Source organism: Hemitrygon akajei, chromosome 19, assembly GCF_048418815.1.
Source record: "Hemitrygon akajei chromosome 19, sHemAka1.3, whole genome shotgun sequence".
Lineage (NCBI taxonomy): Eukaryota > Metazoa > Chordata > Chondrichthyes > Myliobatiformes > Dasyatidae > Hemitrygon > Hemitrygon akajei.
In genome coordinates, this window is record NC_133142.1 from 62034722 (window position 1) to 62059049 (window position 24328).

General features: G+C 43.0%; 1 protein-coding gene across 1 annotated transcript in view; it reads left to right on the top strand.

Annotated features, from left to right (window-relative positions):
- The window catches only part of LOC140742090 (FYVE, RhoGEF and PH domain-containing protein 5-like), a 309076-nt gene that overhangs the window by 102901 nt on the left and 181847 nt on the right, over positions 1-24328 (top strand). The window contains exon 8 of the mRNA XM_073072916.1: positions 9223-9307. Within this exon, the coding sequence (XP_072929017.1) occupies positions 9223-9307 (85 nt within the window). The remainder of the gene's footprint in view (positions 1-9222; positions 9308-24328) is intronic.

Here is a 24328-nt window from a genome sequence, read left to right on the forward strand (position 1 = left end):
CTTGAACACTACCTCACTTTTTAATATATATTATTTTTGTTTTTGCACAATTTTTAATCTATTCAATATTCATATACAGTAATTTTACTTTATGCAATATTCATATACTTTATTTTTGCTTTTTTCTTCTATATTATGTGTTGCATTGAATTGCTGCTGCTAAGTTAACAAATTTCACAACACAGGCAGTGATAATAAACCTGATGCTGATTCTGATTCTGACAAACAAAAGAAATCCCAAAACTGATTCTTGAAGAACACAACTGGTCATGGACCTATAGCCAGAATATCACAGCCTTCCACCTCTGCTCTCTGCCTTCTAATGGCAAACCAGTTCTGAAACCAAACTTGCAACTCACCCTCCCGTGGATCTTTATTTTTTGTAACAACCTACCACATGGAACCTTTTCAAATACCTTTCTACAGTCCATGTACATAATACTCACTGTCTTATTTTCATCCAAGTTTCTTTGTCACCTCATTAAAATGCTCTATCAAGTTTGTATAGCTTTGCTTGCCTTTCACAATGTCTTGTTGATTGTCCCTAAGTAGACCAAATGCACATTAATCGTATTCTTAGGTATTCTCATCAATAGGTTCCCTACCACTGACCTAATGTTCACTGGCCTAAATTACCTGGATTATCTTTACTTCCTTTCTTGAACAGAGGCACAGCACTTATTATTCTCACCATTTTCAGGGAACTACATACTTGTAGTACTAGGCCTCTCTGTTTTACAACAGTCCCCAAGACTCTGCCATTCACTGTATATGTCCTGCCCTGCCTTAACTTCCCAAAATGCATCACTCCACTGCTCTAGAAGAGACCTCAATGATCCAAGAACATGAATCCCTCCCTCCTGCACCACGTCCTCACTCACATATTCACATCTCCTATCCGCTTATTCCTATCATCACTTAGCACGTGGCATCCAGAGCTTACAATTCTTGAAGATCCTACTTAGTAACCTTCTGCCTAACACCCCAGATTCACTATGCAGGATCCGATTCCTTTTCTGCCATTGTGCACTATGACCTTCATTTGCTACTGCACTCTCAACCTTGAAAAGAACATCTTTGATCCTGGTAATGCACCATCCTGGAGTCCTGTTCATGGCCACTGGTTCACCAGTTTGTCCCCATGATAATCAAGTCTTCTATCACTATATCTCTTTCCTTGTCTCCGCCCCAGCCTTTTGTACATCAGAGGCAGCCCTGGCTGAGGGACTGTCTGCCTGATCCCTCCATCTTTCCTACCTGTATCCACTGGGTGATTATGTCACTAAAGCTGCTATCTATGATGTTTTCAGCATCCTGGAGTCCAAACAAAGCTCCATCTGCTCGATGTGGTCAGTCAGGAACTGCAGCTATCCACAGCTATAATTATCACGGACACCGGAAGTGTCTCTGACCTCCCACATCCTGCAGGAGGAGTATGTGACTACCATCATTAAACACCAAGACCACAGATTGCTCAGCCCTGGGCCAAAGCCTCTTGAGACAAATCCTCAGCACTGACACCTCAAACACAGCTATTCACAGAATACTCAAAAGCAACTGCTGTGCTGGAGGTCAGCTGCTTTAACTCTTCCTTCAAGATAGGCTCAAGGCTCTTGTTTGGACCAAGGCTGAGATGATGTCTGGAACCTGGGTTGAGATGGAGAATCCCAAACTGGACATTATGAGCAGGCTATTGACATCACTGCCTTCACTTCCCTGATGGTTGAGCATGCACTAATTGGGCAGGTCGGTGTATTGGGTTTATCCTGCTTGTTGTGAATGAGACAATGTTCCATGTGGTTGGGTAGATGTCACTGTTCTAACACTGCTTTCTGTACCCATTCCAACTGTTCATCATGTTGAAGCATACTGTCCTGAGGGAGGACAGTAGATAGTACTCAGGAGGGGGTTCCTTGCCCATGTTCAACCTGAGAGGAACCTTGATGATTGTGAGCTCAATGTAAAACAGTCAGATATGGTTGAACATATTGATGTTAAGAAAGAGGATGTGTTAGAAAGTTTGAAAAATATTAGGATTCATAAGATACTACGAGATTTGAGGGAAGAGATTGCTGTGCCTTTGGTGATGATCTTTGCGTCTTCACTAGCCACAGGAGCTGTACTGGATGAATGGAGGGTGGCAAAAGTTATTCCTTTGTTCAGGAAAGGAAGTAGGAATAACACTGGGAGTTATGGACCAATGCGTTTTATGTCAGTGGTGAGCAAAGTTTTGGGGAGGATTCATAGAGACAGGATTTATGAACAATTGGAGAAGCATAATCTGAATAGGGATAGTTAGTATGGCTTTGTGAGGGATGGTCATGCCTCACGAGCCTGATTGAAATCTATGACGATGTGACAAAGTACATTGATAAAGGTAGAGCAGTGAATGTGATGTATATGGATCTTAGTAAGGTATTTGATAAGGACGGGTAGGGAAAGAAAGAAGAAAGCAGTAGTGATAGGGGACTCTATAGTTAAGGGGTCAGTCAGGCGATTCTGTGGACGCAGGAAAGAAAATTGGATGGTAGTTTGCCTCCCAGGTGCCAGGGTCTGGGATGTTTCAGATTGCGTCCAAGATATCCTGCAGTGGGAGAGAGAACAGCTAGAGGTCGTGGTACATATTGGTACCATTGATATAGGTAGGAAAATGGAAGAGGTCCTGAAAAAAGACTACAGGGAGTTAGGAAGGCAGTTGAGAAACAGGATTGCAAAGGTAGTAATCTCGGGATTATTGCCTGTCCCACGCGACAGTGAGAATAGGAATAGAATGAGGTGGAGGATTAATGCGTGGCTGAGGGATTGGAGCAGGAGGCAGGGATTCAGATTTCTGGATCATTAGGACCTCTTTTGGGGCAGGTGTGACCTGTACAAAAAGGACGGGTTGCACTTGAATCCCAGGGGGACCAATATCCTGGTGGGGAGGTTTGCTAAGGCTTCTGGTGAAAATTTAAACTGGAATTGTTGGGAAGTGGGAACCAAACTGAAGAGACTGGGGAAGAGGCGGCTGGCTCACTCAAACCGAAGATTTGAGATGTATCTATTTTAAAGTGAGTATTGTGAATAAAGCAGATAAGGTTAGAGCGTGGATCAGTACTTGGAGATATGATGTGGTGGCCATTACAGAGAGTTGGATGGCTCAGAGACAGGAATGGTTACTTCAAGTGCCAGGTTTTAGATGTTTCAGAAAGGGCAGGGAGGGAGGCAAAAGAGGTGGAGGTGTGGCACTGTTGATCAGAGATGATGTCACGGCTGCAGAAAAGGTGGACGTCATGGAGGGATTGTCTACGGAGTCTCTGGGTGGAGATTAGGAACAGGAAGGGGTCGATAACTTTACAGGGTGATTTTTCTAGGTCGCCCAATAGTAACAGGGATATCGAGGAGCAGATAGGGAAACATATCCTGGAAAGGTGTAATACTAACAGAGTTGTTGTGATGGGAGTTTTTAATCTCCCAAATATCGATTGGCATCTCCCTAGAGCAAGGGGTTTAGATAGAGTGGAGTTTGTTAGGTGGGTTCAGGAAGGTTTCTTGACACAATATGTAGATAAGCCTACAAGAGGAGAACTGTACATGATTTGGAATTGAGAAATGAACCTGGTCAGGTGTCAGATCTCTCAGTGGGAGAGCATTTTGGAGATAGTGATCATAATTCTATCTGCTTTACAATAGCATTGGAGAGAGATAGGAACAGACAAGTTAGAAAAGTGTTTAATTGGAGTAAGGGGAATTATGAGGCTATCAGGCAGGAAATTGGAAGCTTAAATTGGAAACAGATGTTCCCAGGGAAAAGTATGGAAGAAATGCAGTAAATGTTCGGGGAATATACATCTAACTAGAATGTTACCTGGGTTTCAGCACCTAAGTTACAGGGAAAGGTTGAACGAGTTAAGTCTTTATTCTTTGGAGCATAGAAGGTTGAGGGGGGATTTGATAGAGGTATTTACAATTATGAGGGGGATAGATAGAGTTGGTGTGGATAGGCTTTTTCCATTGAGAGTAGGAGAGATTCAAACAAGAGGACATGAGTTGAGATTTAAGGGGCAAAAGTTTAGGGGTAACATGAGGGGGAACTTCTTTACTCAGAGGGTGGTAGCTGTGTGGAACGAACTTCCAGTAGAAGTGGTAGAGGCAGGTTCGATTTTGTCATTTAAAAAAATTGGATAGGCATATGGACAGGAAAGGAATGGAGGGTTATGGGCTGAGTGCAGGTAGGTGGGACTAGGTGAGAGTAAGCATTCAGCACGGACTAGAAGGGCCGAGGTGGCCTGTTTCCGTACTGTAATTGTTATATGGTTATATGGTTAATATTTGTGTGGAGTTCTGCATAGGTACATTCCAAAGAGACAGGGAAGTTATGGTAATATACAGGAACTGTGGTGTACATAGGCTGTAATAAGTCTAGTCAAGAAGAAAAGAAAAGCTTACAAAAGGTTCAGAGAGCTAGGTAATGTTAGAGATCTAGAAGATTTTAAGGTTAACAGGAAGGAGCTTAAGGAAATTAGGAGAGCTAGAAGGGGCCATGAGAAGGCCTTGGCAGGCAGGATTAAGGAAAACCCCAAGGCATTCTACAAGTATGTGAAGAGCAAGAGGATAAAACGTGAAAGAATAGGACCTATCAAGTGTGACAGTGGGGAAGTTTGTATGGAACCGGAGGAAATAGCAGAGGTACTTAATGAATACTTTACTTCAGTATTCACTATGGAAAAGGATCTTCGTGAGAGTAGTGATCAATTGCAGCAGACTGAAAAGCTTAAGCATGTAGATATTAAGAAAGAGGATGTGCTGGATCTTTTGGAAAGCATCAAGTTGGATAAATTGCTGGGACCGGATGAGTTGTACCCTAGGCTACAGTGGGAGACGAGGGAGGAGATTGCTGAGCCTCTGGCAATAATCTTTGCATCATCAATGGTAATGGGAAGGGTTCTGGAGGATTGGAGGTTTAAGCCATAGAACCATAGAACACTACAGCACAGTACAGGCCCTTCAGCCCTCCATGTTGTGCCGACCCATATAATCCTTTAAAAAAAGTACTAAACCCACACTACCCCATAACCCTCTATTTTTCTTTCATCCATGCGCCTGTCCAAGAGGCTCTTAAATACCCCTAATGTCTTAGCCTCCACCACCATCCCTGGCAAGTCATTCCAGGCACTCACAACCCTCTGTGTAAAAAAACTTACCCCTGATGTCTTCCCTAAACTTCCCTCCCTTAATTTTGTACATATGCCCTCTGGTGTTTGCTGTTGGTGCCCTGGGAAACAGGTGCTGACTATCCACCCTATCTGTGCCTCTCATAATCTTGTAGACCTCTATCAAGTCCCCTCTCATTCTTCTACATTCCAAAGAGAAAAGTCCCAGCTCTGCTAACCTAGCTTCATATGACTTGTTCTCCAAAGCAGGCAACATCCTGGTAAATCTCCTCTGCACCCTCTCCATAGCTTCCATATCCTTCCTATAATGAGGTGACCAGAATTGAACACAATTGTGGATTGCGGTTGCGGATGTTGTTCCGTTATTCAAGAAAGGGAGTAGAGATAGCCCAGGAAATTATAGACCAGTGAGTCTTACCTCAGTGGTTGTTAAGTTGATGGAGAAGATCCTGAGAGGCAGGATTTATGAACATTTGGAGAGGTATAATATGATTAGGAATAGTTAGCATGGCTTTGTCAAGGGCAGGTCTTACGAGCCTGATTGAATTTTTGAGGATGTGACTAAACACATTGATGAAGGAAGAGCAGTAGATGTAGTGTATATGGATTTCAGCAAGGCATTTGATAAGATACCCCATACAAGGCTTATTGAGAAAGTAAGGAGGCATGGGATCTAAGGGGACATTGCTTTGTTGATACAGAACTGGCTTGCCCATAGAAGGCTAAGTGTGGTTGTAGAGGGGTCATATTCTGCATGGAGGTTGGTCACCAGTGGAGTGCCTTAGGGATCTGTTCTGGGACCCTTACTCTTTGTGATTTTTACAAATGACCTGGATGAGGAAGTGGAGGGATTAGTTAGTAAGTTTGCTGATGACATAAAGGTTGGAGGTGTCGTGGATAGTGTGGAGGCTGTCAGAGATTACAGTAGGACATTGATAGGATGTAAAACTGGGCTGAGAAGTGGCAGATGGAGTTCAACCCAGATAAGTGTGAAGTGGTTCCTTTTGGTAGGTTAAATATGATGGCAGAATATAGTATTAATGATAAGACTCTTGGCAGTGTGGAGGATCAGAGGGATCTTGGGGTTCGAGTCCACAGGACGCTCAGAGCAGCTGCGCAGGTTGACTCTGTGGTTAAGACAGTGTACTGTATATTGGCCTTCATCAATCGTGGAATTAAATTCAGGAGCTGAGAGGTAATGTTGCAGCTAAGTAGTCAGACCCCACTTGGAGTACTGTGCTCAGTTCTGGTCACCTCACTATAGGAAGGATGTGAAAGCAATGGAAAGTGTGCAGAGGAGATTTACAAGGATGTTGCCTGGATTGGGGAGCATGCCTTATGAGAATAGGTTGAGTGAACTCGGCCTTTTCTCCTTGGAGCGACAGAGGATGAGAGGTGACCTGATAGAGGTGTATTAGATGATGAGAGGCATTGATCGTGTGGATAGTCAGAGGCTTTTTCCCAGGGCTGAAATGGTTGCCACAAGAGGTCACAGATTTAAGGTGCTTGGGAGTAGGTACAGAGGAGATGTCAGGGGTAAGTTTTTTACTCAGAGAGTGGTGAGTGCATGGAATGGGCTGCCGGCAACGGTGGTGGAGGTGGCTACAATAGGGTCTTTTAAGAGACTTTTGTATAGGTACATGGAGCTTAGAAAACTAGAGGGCTACAGGTAAGCCTAGTAATTTCTAAGGTAGGGACATGCTCGGCACAACTTTAGAACCATAGAACATTACAGTACAGAAACAGGCCTTTTGGCCCTTCTTGGATGTTCCATACCATTTTTCTGCCTAGTCCCACTGACCTGCACCTGGAACATATCCCTCGATACACCTCTCATCCATGTACCTGTCCAAGCTGTTCTTAAATGTTAAAAGTGAGCCCACATTTATACTTCATCTGTCAGCTCATTCCACACTCCCACCACTCTCTGTGTGAAGAAGCCCCCTCTAATGTTCCCTTTAAACTTCTCCCCCTTCACTCTTAACCCATGTCCTCTGGTTTTTTCTCCCCTAGCCTCAGTGGAAAAAGCCTGTTTGCATTCACTCTATCTATACCCATTCATAATTTTATATGCCTCTATCAAATCTCCCCTCGTTCTTCTACGCTACAGGGAATAAATTCCTAACCTATTCAACCTTTTTCTGTAACTCAGTTTCTCAAGTCCCAGCAACAACCTTGTAAACCTTCTCTTCACTCTTTCTACCTTATTAATATCCTTCCTGTAATTCGGTGACCAAAACTGCACACAATACTCCAAATTTGGCCTCACTAATGCCTTATACAACCTCACCATAACATTCCAACTCAAACTCAATACTTTGATTTATAAAGGCCAATGCACCAAAAGCTCTCTTTACTACCCTATCTACCTGTGACGCCACTTTTAGGGAATTTTGTATCTGTATTCCCAGATCCCTCTGTTCTACTGCACTCCTCAGTGCCCTACCATTTACCTTGCATGTTCTACTCTGGTTTGTCCTTCCAAAGTGCAATACCTCACACTTGTCTGTATTAAACTCCATCTGCCATTTTTCAGCCCATTTTTCCAGCTGGTCCAAATCCCTCTGTAAGCTTTGAAAACCTTCCTCACTGTCCACTACACCTCCAATCTTTGTATCATCAGCAAATTTGCTTATCCAATTTACCACATTATCAACCAGATCATTGATATGGATGACAAATAACAATGGATCCAGCACCGATCCCTGTGGCAAACCACTAGTCATTGGCTTCCACTCAGAGAAGCAATCCTCCACTACCACTCTCTGACTTCTCCCATTGAGCCAATGTCTAATCCAATTTACTACCTCACTATGTATACCTGGCAACTGAATCTTCCTAACTAACCTCCCATGCAGGACCTTGTCAAAGACCTTACTGAAGTCCATGTAGACAACATCCACTGCCTTCCCTTCATCCACTTTCCTGGTAACCTCCTTGAAAAACTCTAATAGATTTGTTAAACATGACCTACCACGAACAAAGCCATGTTGACTCTCCCTAATAAGACCATGTCTATCCAAATACTTGTAGATCCTATCTCTTAGTACTCCTTCCAATAATTTACCTACTACTGATGTCAAACTTACCGGCCTATAATTTCCCGGATTACTTTTAGAGCCTTTTTTAAACAACAGAACAACTTGAGCTATCTTCCAATCTTCTGGCACCTGACCTGTAGATACGGACATTTTAAATATACCTGCCAGGGCCCCTGCAATTTCAACACTAGTCTCCTTCAAGTTCCGAGGGAATACCCTGTCAGGTCCTGGGGATTTATCTACTCTGATCTACCTCAGGATGACAAGCACCTCATCCTCTTCAATCTGTATAGGTTCCATGACCTCACTACTTGTTTGCCGTATTTATATTGACTCCAAGCCAGTTTCCTTCGTAAATACAGAAGCAAAAAAATCATTTGAGATCTCCCCCATTTCTTTTGGTTCCATACATAGCCGACCACTCCAAGAGGACCACTTCAAGAGGACCAATTTTATCCCTTACTATCCTATTGCTATTAATATACCTGTAGAAGCTCTTTGGATTATCCTTCACCTTGACTGCCAAAGCAAGCTTATGTCTTTTAGCCCTCCTGATTTCTTTCTTAAATTTTTTTTGCATTTTTTATACTCCTCAAGTACCTTATTTGCTCCCTGTTTCCTATACATGTAATTTAAAAACATTTAGATAGACGCATGGATGTTAGAAAAATAGGTTATATTGGAGGGAAGGGTCAGATTGATCTTAGAGTAAGTTCAAAGGTTGGCACAACATCATGACTTGTTCTGTAGTGTATCATTATTTGTTCTATAATACAGGCCTTTATTGGTCTGGACAACTGCTGAAGATTCCTTGAACTTCATCCTGACTTTTAGCACTCTCCATTTGTCTCTGCATGTTCCTTCCTGCTGAGAGACGGTGTACCCTATCTTTGATTCTGTGTGTGAATATTTTGGATGTCCTGTGTGTTCAGTACTTTGTTACACGCCATTCCTGGGTCAGACTTTGTAGTGAATTGTATGATTTGCTTGGAATGGAGATTTTTATATTTGTCTTCCTGGTTTTCCAGGTGCCTGTCTCAGAGTGTGCCCGTGTGAAGCAGCAGCTCTTCAGGACCCTCCGGCAAGTGTCACTCTACCATCATCACCTAACAGGTAGGGGGACCCGTATCTGCTCCTTACCCTGAACCCGTGCTGTGTGGTTGGGAGGTTCGTACTCTGTACTGCTCATCATCCTGTATAACTCTGCGAGGTCCTCCTTCAGCTTTTTCTTCTCCAAGGAATACAGATCCAGCTTATTCAGTCTTTCGTCATACTGAGACATTCCATCCCAGGCAATATCCTAGTGGATCTTACCCAATCTTTCTCTGTGCATTCATGCCCTTCTCATAGTGTGGTGTTGCCTAATGAATGTTCTATGCATTTGAACCTATACTGCTCTCATTTTCTATGTCCTCAGCTAATGACGCAATAGAACATTATAGCACGGGGATAGGCTATTTGGCCCATCTTGTCCATGCCAATGTACCTGCACCCAGACCATAGTTCTTCATACCCTTCTCATTCATGTACCTATCCATTCTTCTGTTAAGTGTTGCAATTGAACTTCCACTAGCTTGTTCCTCACCCTTACCACCCTGGAGGTATGTTTCCTTCATTACCTTATCTAGCCATGATCCATGCTGTCACATTCTGGGATCCTTGCACGCACGCATGCACGCACGCACGCACACACACACACACACACACACACACACACACATCGAGTCTGCTCTGCCATTTTATCCTGCGTGATCCATTTTCCCACTCAGCACCAATCTCCTGCCTTCCCTCATATCCCCTATGCCCTGACGAATTAAACACCTATAACCTCTGCCTTAAATGTACCCCAAGACTTGGCCTCCACAATCACCCGTGGCAACAAATTCCACAGATTCACCACTCTCTGGCTATGGAAATTCTTCTTTATCTTTGTTCTAAATGGACGTCCCACTGTTTTGAGGCTGTATCCTCAGGTGTAGACTCACCCATTAAAGGAAACATCCTTTCCACATCCATCTTATCGAGGCATTTCGACACTCAGTAGGTTTCATTCTTCTGAATTCCTGTGAGTACAGGCCTAGAGCCATCAAACACTCCACATATGTGACAAGCCTTTCAATCCCAGGTTCATTTTCATGAACATCCTTTGAAACCTCTCCAATGTCAGCTCATCCTTTCTTAAATAAGGGGCCCAAAACTGTCTACAATACTTTAATGAGGCCTCACCAGTGCTTTATAAAGCCCTATCATTACATCTTTGCTTTTATATTCGAGTCCTCTTCAAATGATTGCTAAATATTCTGGTTGCTTCACTACAGGAAGAACGTGGAAACCATAGAAAGAGTGCAGAAGAGATTTACAGGGATGTTGCCTGTGTTGGAGAGCGTGCCTTATGAGAGTGAGAATAGGTTGCATGAACTCGGCCTTTTCTCCGTGGAGCAATGGAGGATGAGAGGTGACCTGATAGAGGTGTTACAAGATAATGAGAGGCATTGATTGTGTGGCTAGTCAGAAGCTTTTCCCCAGGGCTGAAATGGCTAGCACGAGAGGGCATAGTTTTAAGGTGCTTGGAAGTAGGTACAGAGGAGATGTTGGGTAAGTTTTTTATGCAGGCAGTAGTGAGTGCGTGGAATGGGCTGCTGGCGGCGGTGGTGGAAGCGGAAACGATAGGGTCTTTTAAGAGACTCCTGAATGGCTACATGGAACTTAGAAAGATAGAGGGCTAAGGGTAACCCTAGGTAGTTCTAAGGTAGGGACATGTTCGTCACATCTTTGTATTGTGAAGGGCCTGTATTGTGCTGTAGGTTTTCTATGTTTCTATATTTCTAGCATCACATTTGCTTTCCTAATCACTGACTCAAACTGCAAATTAACCTTTAGAGAATTCTGCAGGAGAACTCCCAAGTCCCTTTGCACCTCAAATTTTTGAATTCTCTTTTCATGTAGAAAATAGTCTACACTTTTATTTCTTCTACAAAATTGCACGAATGTACACTTCCTGACACTGTATTCCATCTGCCATTTTTGGTCCATTTTCCTAATCTGTCTAAGTCCTTCTGCAGCCTCTCAGCTTACTTAAAACTACCTGCTCCTCCACCTGTCTTCATATTATTCACAAACTTGATCACAAAGCCATCAATTCCATTGTCCAAATCATTGACACATAACTCAAAAAGAAGCATCCCAACACTGTCCCTGCGGAACACCACTAGTCACTGGCAGCCAAATAGAAAAGGCTCCCTTTATTCCCACTCTTTGCCTCCTGCTAATCAGCAAAAGCTCTATTCATGCTAGTATCTTTCCTATAATACCATGGGCTCTTGTTAAGCAGCTTCATGTGTGGCACCTTCTGGAAATCTAAGTACACAACATCCACTTTGTCTATCCTGCTGGTTATATCGTCAAAGAATTCCACAGGCAAGATTTTCCCTTAAGGAAACCATGGCCTATGGCCTATTTTATCATGTACCCCAAAACCACATCCTTAACAAATAACTTCAACATCTTCCTAACTACCTAGGTGAGATTAACTGGCCTATAATTTCCTTTCTTTTATCTGTGGAGTGACATTTGCAATTTTCCATACCTTCTGAAGCATGCTGGAATCAATTAATTCTTGAAATGTTATTACTAATGCCTCCACAACCCCTTTAGCCACCTCTTTCAGAACCCTAGGGGTGTACACCATCTGGTCCAGGTGACTTATTTACATTCAGACCTTTCATTTTCCCAAGAACGTTGTTCAGGGGGCAGAAGTGAGAAGTGACAGAACTTCACACTTCTGCCCCCTGACACTCTTGAACATCTGGCATACTGCTGGTGTCCTCCATAATGAAGGCTGATGCAAAATACTTCTGCAAAATACTTATTCTGCATTCAGCATAATTCTCTGTAACTTCTGCCATATTCAGTGGGATCCCACCACCAAGTACATTTTTCCCTCCCACCCCCCCCCCACACTTCTTGTTTTCTGCGGGGATCGTTCCCTATGCGACTCCCTTGTCCATTCTTTCCTCCCCACTGATCTCCCTCCTGGCACTTACTCTTGCAAACAGAACAAGTGCTACACCTACCCTTACATCTCCTCCCTCATTACCATTCAGGGCCCCAAACAGTCCTTCCAGATGAGGTGATACTTCACCTGTGAGTCTGTTGGGGTCATGTCCGGTGCTCCCAGTTGGCCTTCTGAATATCAGTGAGACCTGATGTAGATTGACAGACCACTTTGCCAAGCACCTATGCTCCATCCACCAGAAAAAGCCAGATCTCCCAGTAACCACCCATTTTAATTCCATTTCCCATTCCTATTCCTCCATGTCAGTCCATGGCCTCCTCTACTTTTGCAATGAGGCCGCACTTGGCATGGAAGAGCAACACGTTATATTCCATTTGGGTAGTCTCCAACCTGATGGCATGAACATTGATTTCTCGAACTTTCGGTAATGCCTCAACCCTTCTCCTTCACCATTCCTCATTCCCATTTCCCTTTCTCACCTTATATCCTTACCTGCCCATCACCTCTCTCTGAAGCTCCTTCTTTTCTTTCCTCCATGGCCTTCTGTCCTCTCCTATCAGCTTCCCCCTTCTCCAACCCTGTATCTCTTTCTCCAGTCAACTTCCCAACTCTTCAGCTCATCCTTCTCCCCTCCTGGTTTCATCCATCACTTTGCGTTCTTCCTCCCCTCCCCCAAACTTTTTACTCTGGCCCCTCATCTTTTCTTCTCCAATCTTGATGGGGGTCTTGGCCCGAAACGTCATCTATACTCTTGTCCATAGATGCTGCCTGGCCTGCTGAGTTCCTCCAGCATTGTGTGTGTGTGTTGTTTGGATTTACAGCATCTGCAGATTTTCTCTTGTTAATTATTCAGTTTGTCTGCCATTTCCTTATCTCTCATTACTACCTCTCTAGCATCATTTTCCAGTAGTCCAATATCTACTATCACCTTTCTTTTACAACTTATATATCTGAAGAAGCTTTTGTATCCTTTTTAATATTATTGGCTAGCTTACTTTTTTATGACCTTTTTAGTTACCTTCTGTTGTTTTTTAAAAGCTTGTCAATCCTCCAACTTCCCACTAACTTTTGATCTACTATATGCCTTCTCGTTGGCTTTTGTGTTAGTTTTGACTTCTCTTGTTAGCCATAACAAGCCATAACATAAGTTTTGACTTCTCTTGTTGTGTCATCCTGTTTTTAGAATACTTCTTTTTCTTTGGAATGTATATATCCTGTACCTTGCAAATAGCTCCCAAAAATTCCAGCTATTGCTGCTCTGCCATCATCCCTGTCAGTGTTCCTTTCCAGTCAATTTCCTCTCTCATGGCTCTGTAACTCCTTTTATTCCACTGTAATACTGATACATCTGATTTTAACTTCTCCTTCTCAAATTTCAGGGTGAATTCTATCATGATCACTGGCTCCTAAGGGTTCCTTCACCTCAAGCTTTCCTCTGGTTTATTGCACAATGCCCAATCCAGAATAGCTGATCCCCTAGTGAGCTCAACCATGAGCTGTTTTAAAAAGACATCTTGTAGGCGTCCTAGAAATTCCCCATCTTGGGATCCAGCACCAACCTAATTTTCCCATCTACCTGTATATTGAAACCCCCCCCCCCCCCCCAAGACTATGGCAACATTGTGATTTTGTATCTCTCATTGTAATTTGTAGACCACATCCTTACTACTGTTTGGGGCTCTGTTTATAACTTCCATCAGTGTCTTTTTACCTTTGCAGTTTCTTAGCTCTCGCCACAATGATTCAACACCTTCTGATCCTATTTATGTTTTTGCACTATTTAATATACATATATAAACTTACTGCAATTGATTTACTTTTCTAACAATCTAATTTAATATTATACCAACAGAGCCAACACACCCCCTCTGCCTACTTGCCTGTCCTTTCGATACAATGTGAGTCCTTGGACATTAAGCTCCCAGCTATAATCTTCTTTCAGCTACAATTCAGTGATGCCCACAACATCATACCTGCCAATCTGCAACTGTGCTACAAGTTTAGCTACAGTTACAGAGTCATAGAAAAATACAGCACAGGAACAGTCCTTTGGCCCATCCAGTCCATGCAAAAACAACCGAAACTGCCTACTCCCATTGACTTGTACCAGGATCATAGCCCTCCATATCTCTACCATTGACGTACTTATCCAAACTGGATAATATGAAATATGGCTGCTGTATTGCCTTTGTTTATAGCTGCATTGACATGTTGGGACCAGGTTAGATCCTCAGTGATCTTGACACCCAGGAAATTACTCACTCTCCCTACTTATGATCCCTTTATGAGGATTAGATAGATAGATAGATAGATAGATACTTTATTCATCCCCATGGGGAAATTCAACTTTTTTCCAATGTCCCATACACTTGTTGTAGCAAAACTAATTACATACAATACTTAACTCAGTAAAAAAAAAATATGATATGCATCTAAATCACCATCTCAAAAAGCATTAATAATAGCTTTAAAAAGTTCTTAAGTCCTGGCGGTAGAATTGTAAAGCCTAATGGCATTGGGGAGTATTGACCTCTTCATCCTGTCTGAGGAGCATTGCATCGATAGTAACCTGTCGCTGAAACTGCTTCTCTGTCTCTGGATGGTGCTATGTAGAGGATGTTCAGAGTTATCCATAATTGACCGTAGCCTACTCAGCGCCCTTCGCTCAGCTACCGATGTTAAACTCTCCAGTACTTTGCCCACGACAGAGCCCGCCTTCCTTACCAGCTTATTAAGACGTGAGGCGTCCCTCTTCTTAATGCTTCCTCCCCAACACGCCACCACAAAGAAGAGGGCGCTCTCCACAACTGACCTATAGAACATCTTCAGCATCTCACTACAGACATTGAATGATGCCAACCTTCTAAGGAAGTACATTCGACTCTGTGCCTTCCTGCACAAGGCATCTGTGTTGGCAGTCCAGTCTAGCTTCTCGTCTAACTGTACTCCCAGATACTTGTAGGTCTTAACCTGCTCCACACATTCTCCATTAATGATCACTGGCTCCATATGAGGCCTAGATCTCCTAAAGTCCACCACCATCTCCTTGGTCTTGGTGATATTGAGACGCAGGTAGTTTGAGTTAGTTCATATTCCCTCATCTTACCCTTACTGGTCCACAATCAGCTCTTTCGTCTTACGTTGAGTGCATGGTTAGTGCTGCATCAACTAGCTGGTATATCTTGCTTCTGTACGCTCTCTCATTTTCATCTGAGTTTCTACCAACAAATTTATAGATGATATTTGAGCTATGCCTAGCCACACAGTCATGGGTATAGACAGAGTAGAGCAGTGGGCTAAGCCACACCCCTGATGTGCACCAGTGTTGATTGTCAATGAGGAGAAGATGTTATTTCCAATCCGCAGAGATTGTGATCTTCTGGTTAGGAAGTAGAGAATCCAGTTGCAGAGGGAGGTACAAAGGCCCATGTTCTGTAGCTTATTAATCTGGACTGTGGGAATGAAGGTTGTTAAATGCTGAGCTCTAGTAAATGAACAGCATCCTGATATAGGTGTTTGTATTGTCCAGGTGATCTAGGGCCATGTGAAGTGCCTTTGAGACTGCATTTGCCATAGACCTATTGTTGTGATAGGCAAATGGCAGTGGGCCCAGGCCTTGGTGAGGCAGGAGTAGGTTCTAGTTATGACCAATCTCTCAAAGCATTTCACCACTGTAACTGTGAGTGCTACTGGACAACAGTTATTAAGGCAGCTCATCAGTTGGTATGAAGAAGTTTCTCATCATGTTCCTCTTAAACTTTTCACCTTTCACCCTTACCACATGACTTCTGGTTGTAGTCCCACCCAGCCTCAGTGGAAAATGCCTATTGTATTTACAGTATCAATACCCCTCATAATTTTGTATAACTCTGTCAAATCTCTCAATCTTCTACATTCTAAGGAATAAAGCCCTAGCCTATTCAATCTTTCCTTATAACTTAGGCCCTCCAGTCCCAGCAACATCCCTGTAAATTTTTGCTGCATTCTTTCAACCCTATTTACAACTTTCCTGTAAATAGGTGATCAAAACTCTACACAATACTTCAAATTAGGCCTCACCAATGTCTTATACTTCAACATAACATCTCACCTCCTGTACTCAATACTTTTATTCATGAAGGCCAATGTTTCAAAAGCTGTCTTTACGATTCTATCCACTTGTGACACTATTTTCAATGAATTGTGGACCTGTATTCTTAGATCCCTTTGCTCTACCACACTCTTCAGTGCCTTAGTGTTCACTGTTTAAGAACTACCCTGGTTGGTCCTACTGAAGTGCAACACCTCTCATTTGTCTCCAGTAAATTTCATCTACCATTTTTCATGCCATTTTTCCAGCTAATTCAAATGCCTCTGCAAGCCATGATAGCCTTCCTTGCTGTCCACTACACCCCCAATCTTGGTGTCATCTGCAAATTTGCTGAAGCCAATTAACCGCATTATCATCCAAATTGTTGATATAGATGACACAACAATGGCACTGATTCCTGTGGTACTCAACTAGTCATAGGCATCTAGTCAGAGAGGCAACCATGTACTACCTGGCTTCTTTGGCTTTTCCTACAAAGCCTATGTCTAATCCAGTTTACTACCTCATGTAAAATGCTGAGTGGCTGAACTTTCTTGACTAGCCTCCCATTTGGAACCTTATCAAATGCCTTGCAAAAATCCATGTAGACAATATCCACTGGCTTGCCTTCACCCACTTTCATGGTAGCCTCCTCAGAACACTCTATAAGATTGTTTAGACATGACCTAACACACACAAAACCATGCTGACTATCCTTAATCAGTCCATGTAAACAGTGGAGTAACATTGGCTATCCTCCAATCCTCTGGTATCTCTTCTGTCACTCAGGATTATTGAAATATCTTTGCTAGGGCCACGGCAGTTTGTACATTTGCCTCCCATAGAGTCCAAGGGAAGACCTTGTCAGGCCCTAGGGATTTATCCACCCTGGTTTGCCTCGAAAGCAAACACCTCCTGCTCTGTAATCTGTATAGGGTCCATGAAGTTCCTGTTGCTTTGCCTCACTTCTATACACTCTGTGCCTGTCTCCTGAATAAAAGCATAAGGAAAAAAATTATTTAAGACCTCTCACATCTTTTGGCTCCACACATAGCTTACCATTCTGATCTTGCAGAAGACCAATTTTCTCCCTTGCAATCCTTTCACTATTGCATATCTGTAGAATCCCTTAGGATTCTCCTTTTACCTTGTCTGCTAGGGCATCCATATCCCTTTTTTTTATCCCACTTGATTTCTTTCTTAAGTGTTTTTTGCATTTCTTTTACTCAATAAGCACCTCATTTGTTCCTACCTGCCTATACTTGCTATGCACCTCCTTTTTTTTCTTTACCAGTCCTCAATATCTCTTGAAATGCGAGGTTCCCTACACTTGTTATTCAAGGTCCTTACACCTTTTATGGTGACAGACACTGTTACGTATCCCGTGACAGGTTAAAAAGAACCAGCAGAAATGGACACACCTGGAGTCTGAGTCTTTAGTTATAAACTCTATTTTATTAGTAACTACGTGAATAAAGTAATATAAAACAAGATAAGGTAAACAGGTTAGCAGAGTATATGCATATATATAGGTGAGTAAATAAGGTTCCCAAGCTTCCCCAGCTCAGGTGATTAGGTGATACAGTCTTACGGTGGTATGGTAAGTAATCAGTTCAGTTCTGGAATTTGATTTGAGTAGAGTTGGAGAGAGACAGAAAGAGAGTTGGTTTGTTTTCCTGATGCCGATGCCGATCCTTCACGTCATCCTCCCGCTCCCGAAACTTACAGTCACCAACTGGGACCACAAAAAGAGGATGCCGTCTTCTGTGGTGGAGTTATCAACCCAAACCAGAGTTAAACACACCGATAGCTCCCCACCGGTCACCACTTTGTCCACACTGTGAGCAAAAACCCCACCCTTGTCGTGGCACACAAAGCTCACCAGTGTCCTCCTTGCCTCTGGCGTCGTGTGTCTGATTAAAAAGTCGACTGACCTTGCATGCTGAACACGAGCACTTGCTCCAAGTGCTGAACACGAGCTGTCCATCATATAGCTCCAGTTTCCAAGGCAACTCACAGACTTTCTCTCTGTCCCTGCTGTTGAATTAGTACACGAGCTGTTCGCTCCCTCTCTCCCTCTCTCTCTTAAAGGAACAGTCCACTTTAGAACAATCCTTCAGATCTTGTCACAAACACATACAAGCTTTGACTTCCCAAACTGCATGGGATCCAGGGAAGTTTGGTCAGGTGGATTCAGAATTGGCTTGCCTGCAGAAAGCAGAGGGTCATGGTGGAGGGAATACATTCAGATTGGAGGGTTGTGACTAGTGGTGTCCCACAAAGATCGGTTCTGGGACCTCTACTTTTCATGATTTTTATTAACAACTTGGGTGTCAGGGTAGAGGGTGGGTTGGCAAGTTTGCAGGTGACACAAAGGTTGGTGGTGTTGTGGATAGTGTAGAGGATTGTTGAAGATTGCAGAGAGATATTGATAGGATGCAGAAGTGGGCTGAGAAGTGGCAGATGGAGTTCAACCCAGAGAAGTGTGAGGTGGTACACTTTGGAAGGACAAACTCCAAGGCAGAGTACAAAGTAAATGGCAAGATACATGGAAGTGTGGAGGAGCAGAGGGATCTGGGGGTACATGTCCACAGATCCCTGAAAGTTGCCTCACAGGTAGATAGGGTAGTTAAGAAAGCTTATGGAGTGTTAGCTTTCCTAAGTCGAGGGATAGAGTTTAAGAGTCGCAGGGTAATGATGCATCTCTATAAAACTCTGGTTAGGCCACATTTGGAGTACTATGTCCACTTCTGGTCGCCTCACTATGGGAAGGATGTGGAAGCATTGGAAAAGGTACAGAGGAGATTTACCAGGATGCTGCCTGGTTTAGAGAGTACGCATTATGATCAGAAATTAAGGGAGCTAGGGCTTTACTCTCTAGAGAGAAGGAGGATGAGAGGAGACATGATAGAGCTATACAAGATATTAAGAGGAATAGATAGAGTGGACAGCCAGCACCTCTTCCCCAGGGCACCAGTGCTCAATACAAGAGGACATGGCTTTAACGTAAGGGGTGGGAAGTTCAAGGGGGATATTAGAAGAAGGTTTTTTACTCAGAGAGTGGTTGGTGCATGGAATACACTGCCTGAGGCAGATACAGTAGTGAAATTTAAGAGACTACTAGACAGGTATATGGAGGAATTTAAGGTGGAGGGTTATATGGGGGGCAGGATCTAAAGGTTGGCACAACATTGTGGGCCGAAGGGCCTGTACTGTGCTGTATCGTTCTATGTTCTAGGATCTGCTATGGGCTCAACAACAAGCTGTTCTAAAAAGCCATTCCTTAGACTTTCTACAAATTCTCTCTCTTGTGGTCTTGTATTGGCCTAGTTTTCCCAATCCACTTTCATGTTAAAATTCCCAATGATTATCATGACATTACCCTTCTGCCATGCCTTTCCTGTCTCCTGCTATAATTTATAATTCACATCCCGGCTGCTGTTTGGAGGCCTGTATACAACTGCCATTAGGGCCCTTTCACCCTTGCCATTTCTTAACTCAATCCATAGAGACTCTACACCTACCGATCCTATGTCATCCCTGTCTAATGATTTAATATCGTTTCTTATACACAGGGCCACTGCCCCATCTGCCTACTAACCTATCTTTCCGATATATGTATATCCTTGGATGTTCAACCCCCAATGGCAGCCATTCTTTAGCCAAGTTTCAGAGATGGCCACAATGTCATACTTGCCAATCTGTAGCTGTATTTTAAGATCATCCAATTTATTTCTTATGCTGCGTGCAATCGGATACAACACTTTCAGTCCAGTATTTGTTGCTTTGTGTTTTAACTGCACCATGCCTCTAATGCCCTGTAACTCATCCCACTGTCTGTCCTTTCTATCATCTCTGTTGCATGCTATCTTTGATCTATTTCTGCCTTCCTCTTCCTCAGCCTGATCACTCCGGTTCCCACCCCCCCCATCAAATAAGTTTAAACCCTCCCTAACAGCCCTATTAAACCTGCCTGCTAGGATTTTGTACAGGTTGTACCTCCCCCAGAAAATGCCCCAATGATCCAGGAACCTGAAGCCCTGCCCCCTACACCAGTCTCTCAGCCATGCATTAATATGCCTGATCTTGCTATTCCTGTGCTTGTTAGTATGTGGCACAGGCAGCAATCCCAAAATTACTACCCTGGAGGTCCTGCTTTTCAGCTTCCTACCCAACTCCCTGTTCAGGACATCCTCCCTTTTTCTACCTGTGTCATTGGTATCAACGTGTACCAAGACTTCTGGCTGTTCACCCTCTCACCAGAATACTCTGCACCTGATTGGAGACATCCTGTACCTTGGCACGTGGGAGGCAACACACCATGCTGGTATCTCTGTCAGGCTGACAGAAATTCCTGTTTCTCTCACTATGGAATACCCTATGACTACCACGTTCCTCATCTTCTTCTCTCCCTTTTGCACCATGAAACCAGGCTCAGTGCCAGAGACCCGATCGCCATGGTTGTCCTCTGTCAGGTTACCCCCCTCAACAGCATCCAAAATGAGATAATGATTACTGAGGGGGATGGCCACAGGGGTGCTATCTACTATCTGAGCTCTTCCCATCCCTTCCCTGACAGTCACCCACTTATCTACCTCCTGCATCCTCAGGGTGACTAACTCCTTGTAGCTCCTATCTATCTCCTGCTCACTTTCTCTAATAAGCTGCAGGCCATAAAGCTGCAGCTCCAGATCCCTAAGACGGTCTCTCAGAAGCAGCATCTCAATGCACCTGGTGCAGATGTGGCCATGTGGGAGACAGTATTCCCATATCTTGACACCCAGAGGAAAGTACTAGCCCTACAGACATGCTCTTTATCCCTCTTAAAAAAAAAAATGGAAAGAAAAAAAATGAAGTCCACTCACCACTTACCTTGCTGAAGCCCGAATGAGCCAAAGCCCTACCACTCTGCCTCAGGCCACTCCATTATGCAGTGTCTCCTTTTTATGCCTGAACCTTCCCTGCTATCTAACTCATGGCTAGTGCTCCAGTTATAGCCGCTGATAGGCCATGTATAATTGACAAACACACTTGAAGCTCCCTTTTTAAACAACCGCCGCTGACCTGCGGAAAATGCCTCTTGGTAAAGCTCTGTTGATGCCGCTGATAGGCCACGTACAATTGCAACAAATTCAAGGTGATGCATTTTGAGAAGTTAAACAGGAGTAAGAAATAAACAGTAATTTGATAGCGAGGTAAAGGACACAAAGTTCTTCAAAAAGAACTAGGCAATGCAGAAGGGATGTTTATTCTACAGTTCATCTGTGTTATAACTGACCTGAATGATTTGGTGCATCAGATAAAGGGATCTACGTCCTAGCTACACTATCTTGCTATTAAAGTGATGGGATGACAGTGGCTGAATTTACCCTGCATCAACTTCTGGCCTGATGCCCTGTGAGCCATGTAGTCGGTGTTGATTGTATCACTAGTTCCTGCTGTTCTTGTAAAATTCTATTGCATTTTATTTTCCCTGTAATTGTCTGGAAGAAGTGAGTCTCAAGGTGGCAACATATACAGTAAGTATACGGAATATACATAAACCAAATATTGAAATGGATGTAGGGAAGATATTTCAAATTGTGGGGGAGTCTAGGATAGAGCTGAGGATGAATTTCTTTAGCCAGAGAAATCTGTGAAATTCATTGCCACAGATGACTGGAGGCAAAATCATTTGGTATATTTAAAGCAGAGATTGATAGCTTCCTGATTAGTAAGAGTGTCAAAGGCTACAGACAGAGAATGTAAACACAAGGAAATCTGCAGATGCTGGAAATTCAAACAACAACACACACAAAATGCTGGTGGAACACAGCAGGCCAGGCAGCATCTATAGGGAGAAGTGCTGTCGACATTTTGGGCCGAGACCATTCGTCAGGACTGGCGAAGGGTCTCAGCCCGAAACGTTGACAGCGCTTCTCCCTATAGATACTGCCTGGCCTGCTGTGTTCCACCAGCATTTTGTGTGTGTTGTAGAGAGAGAATGTAGTTGAGAAGAAAATAAATTAGCCATGATCAAATGGTGGAGTAGACTCGATGGGCCTAATGGCCTAATCTTTTTTCTCGGTCATGGTCTTATGGTCTATTTCTCTTAGTGACAGGTCAATAACTAGGCAACGGTAAATTAAAGTGATTGGCAGAGGGCTAGGGGGTGGGGAGGGAGACAAGCACCATTGATTTCACCCAGAGGCAGTGTAGAAAATGGTTGCTCTCGTCACATTAAACAGAATGTGAAATAGAGCAGTGCCTGCAGGTGGGTGGGATTGGGCTGAGAAGCTCTCCTCTGTTCAGCATGGGTAGATGGAAAAGCTTGGCTTCATGTCCCAGAATGGACAGAGAAATGTTAGTGAGATACTACTGAGATGAATTTTCTGGTAATTAAGACCTTGGTTGCTACATCTCGAATCAATGTCACTAACCACTAGGGAGGGATTTCACAAGATGATGAAAGGCAGGAGAGGACAATATGCTGTGTATGCTTGGGATTGGTGGTGACTCTGAGTACCAGCTTCTTGAAGAAGGGTTGTGGGAGGCCATATTCTGGATGAGGTGCCCATTGGATGAGAGATGGAATTCTAAGGCCTCGAATGATTAGTGACATGGATTTGAGAAGCAACAAACTCAGTCCAGAAGTGCCAGCAAATCCTCTGGAAGTCAACACTGTAAAGTACTAGGAATACATCTCCAGGTCTCAAGATGGCGCTCATGGAGTAAACCGCATCTAGGCTTTGCTCCAAACCTTTTACGTTTTTTTAACCTACAAACACCCCTTAAACTTATTTTAAAGGGGTCTAAACATATAGAATTTTTCTTTTTAAACTATTTGAATTATTCTCAACTTGCTGAAATGTCTAAAGCAAAAGAACCGAAACAGACGAAAGAACCGTTAACTTTAGAAGTTGTTGTGAAGTTTATAGAAGCTAAATTTGAAGATCTGGAGAAAAAATTACTTGGAAGATTTTCACAGTATGACAAACGTTTGAAATCACTCGAAGAAAAGTTCCTGACCCTTTCACGGGAATCAAAAGAACAACAAGCAAGCATTTTGGTTCTTGAAGAAGCCGCTCGTAAGAAGGATCGTATAATCGAAAAAATGCAAGAAGAGCAAACCGATGATCCAACAGATGGATCGTTATAAAGTTAAAATTACTGATTTGGAAAATCGTTCTCGAAGACAAAATCTTCGGTTAATTGGGATCCCGGAAAAATTTGAAAGCGGTGATCTGACCGTTTTCTTCTCTAAATTTCTAGTGGATGTCCTGGGCGCAGAAGTCCTGGATAATCCCCCGATAATCGATCGGGCTCATCGGGTGTCCAGATTTCAGGCAGATTCAAGTCTGAAACCGTGGCACGTAATTCTTAGAATCCATTATCCTCATATCAAAGAACGTCTGATTCGTGCGGCTCGTAAAAAAGGTATGATAACCTATCAAAATTTTAATTTTCGCATTCTGGAGGACTATAGCCCGGAGGTATTACGGGCTAGGCTGGCTTTCAGATCGGTTATGTCGAATTTTCACCAGAAAGGCTACAAGCAAGCGTTGCTGTTTCCAGCACACCTGAGAGTCACCCTTCAAGATGGATCTTTTCGGCTGTTTAAATCGCCAGCGGATGCTCAAGGTTTCCTGGAACAATGACATTTGATCGGGCTGACCAATGTAATTTAGCCTATAGATTTGGATCTGTTATAGATTGACGCTTGGGGTTGTTTTTTTGATACGGTTCACATGTATTTCTTACATACGGTTAAAGCTCTTTTTTTTTACTGGGCTTATTCTGATTTTATATTTTTATATATTATTAATCGATTAGCGTTGAAAATGACCTATTAGGGTTATTTTTTTTTCTTTTTTAAATCGATATACGCTCTTTTTTTACACTTAGCATTTGAATATTAAGATTGGGAAAAAATAAAATGGCGTTTCTTCTTCTCGACAGATTCCAGTGTTTGTAGCGTCATAACTGTTTTGATGTGTTTGAAAGTTTTAAACTTTCATTTATTGTTTTAATTTTTTTTAACCCTTTTGTTTATATACATTTATAACATTAA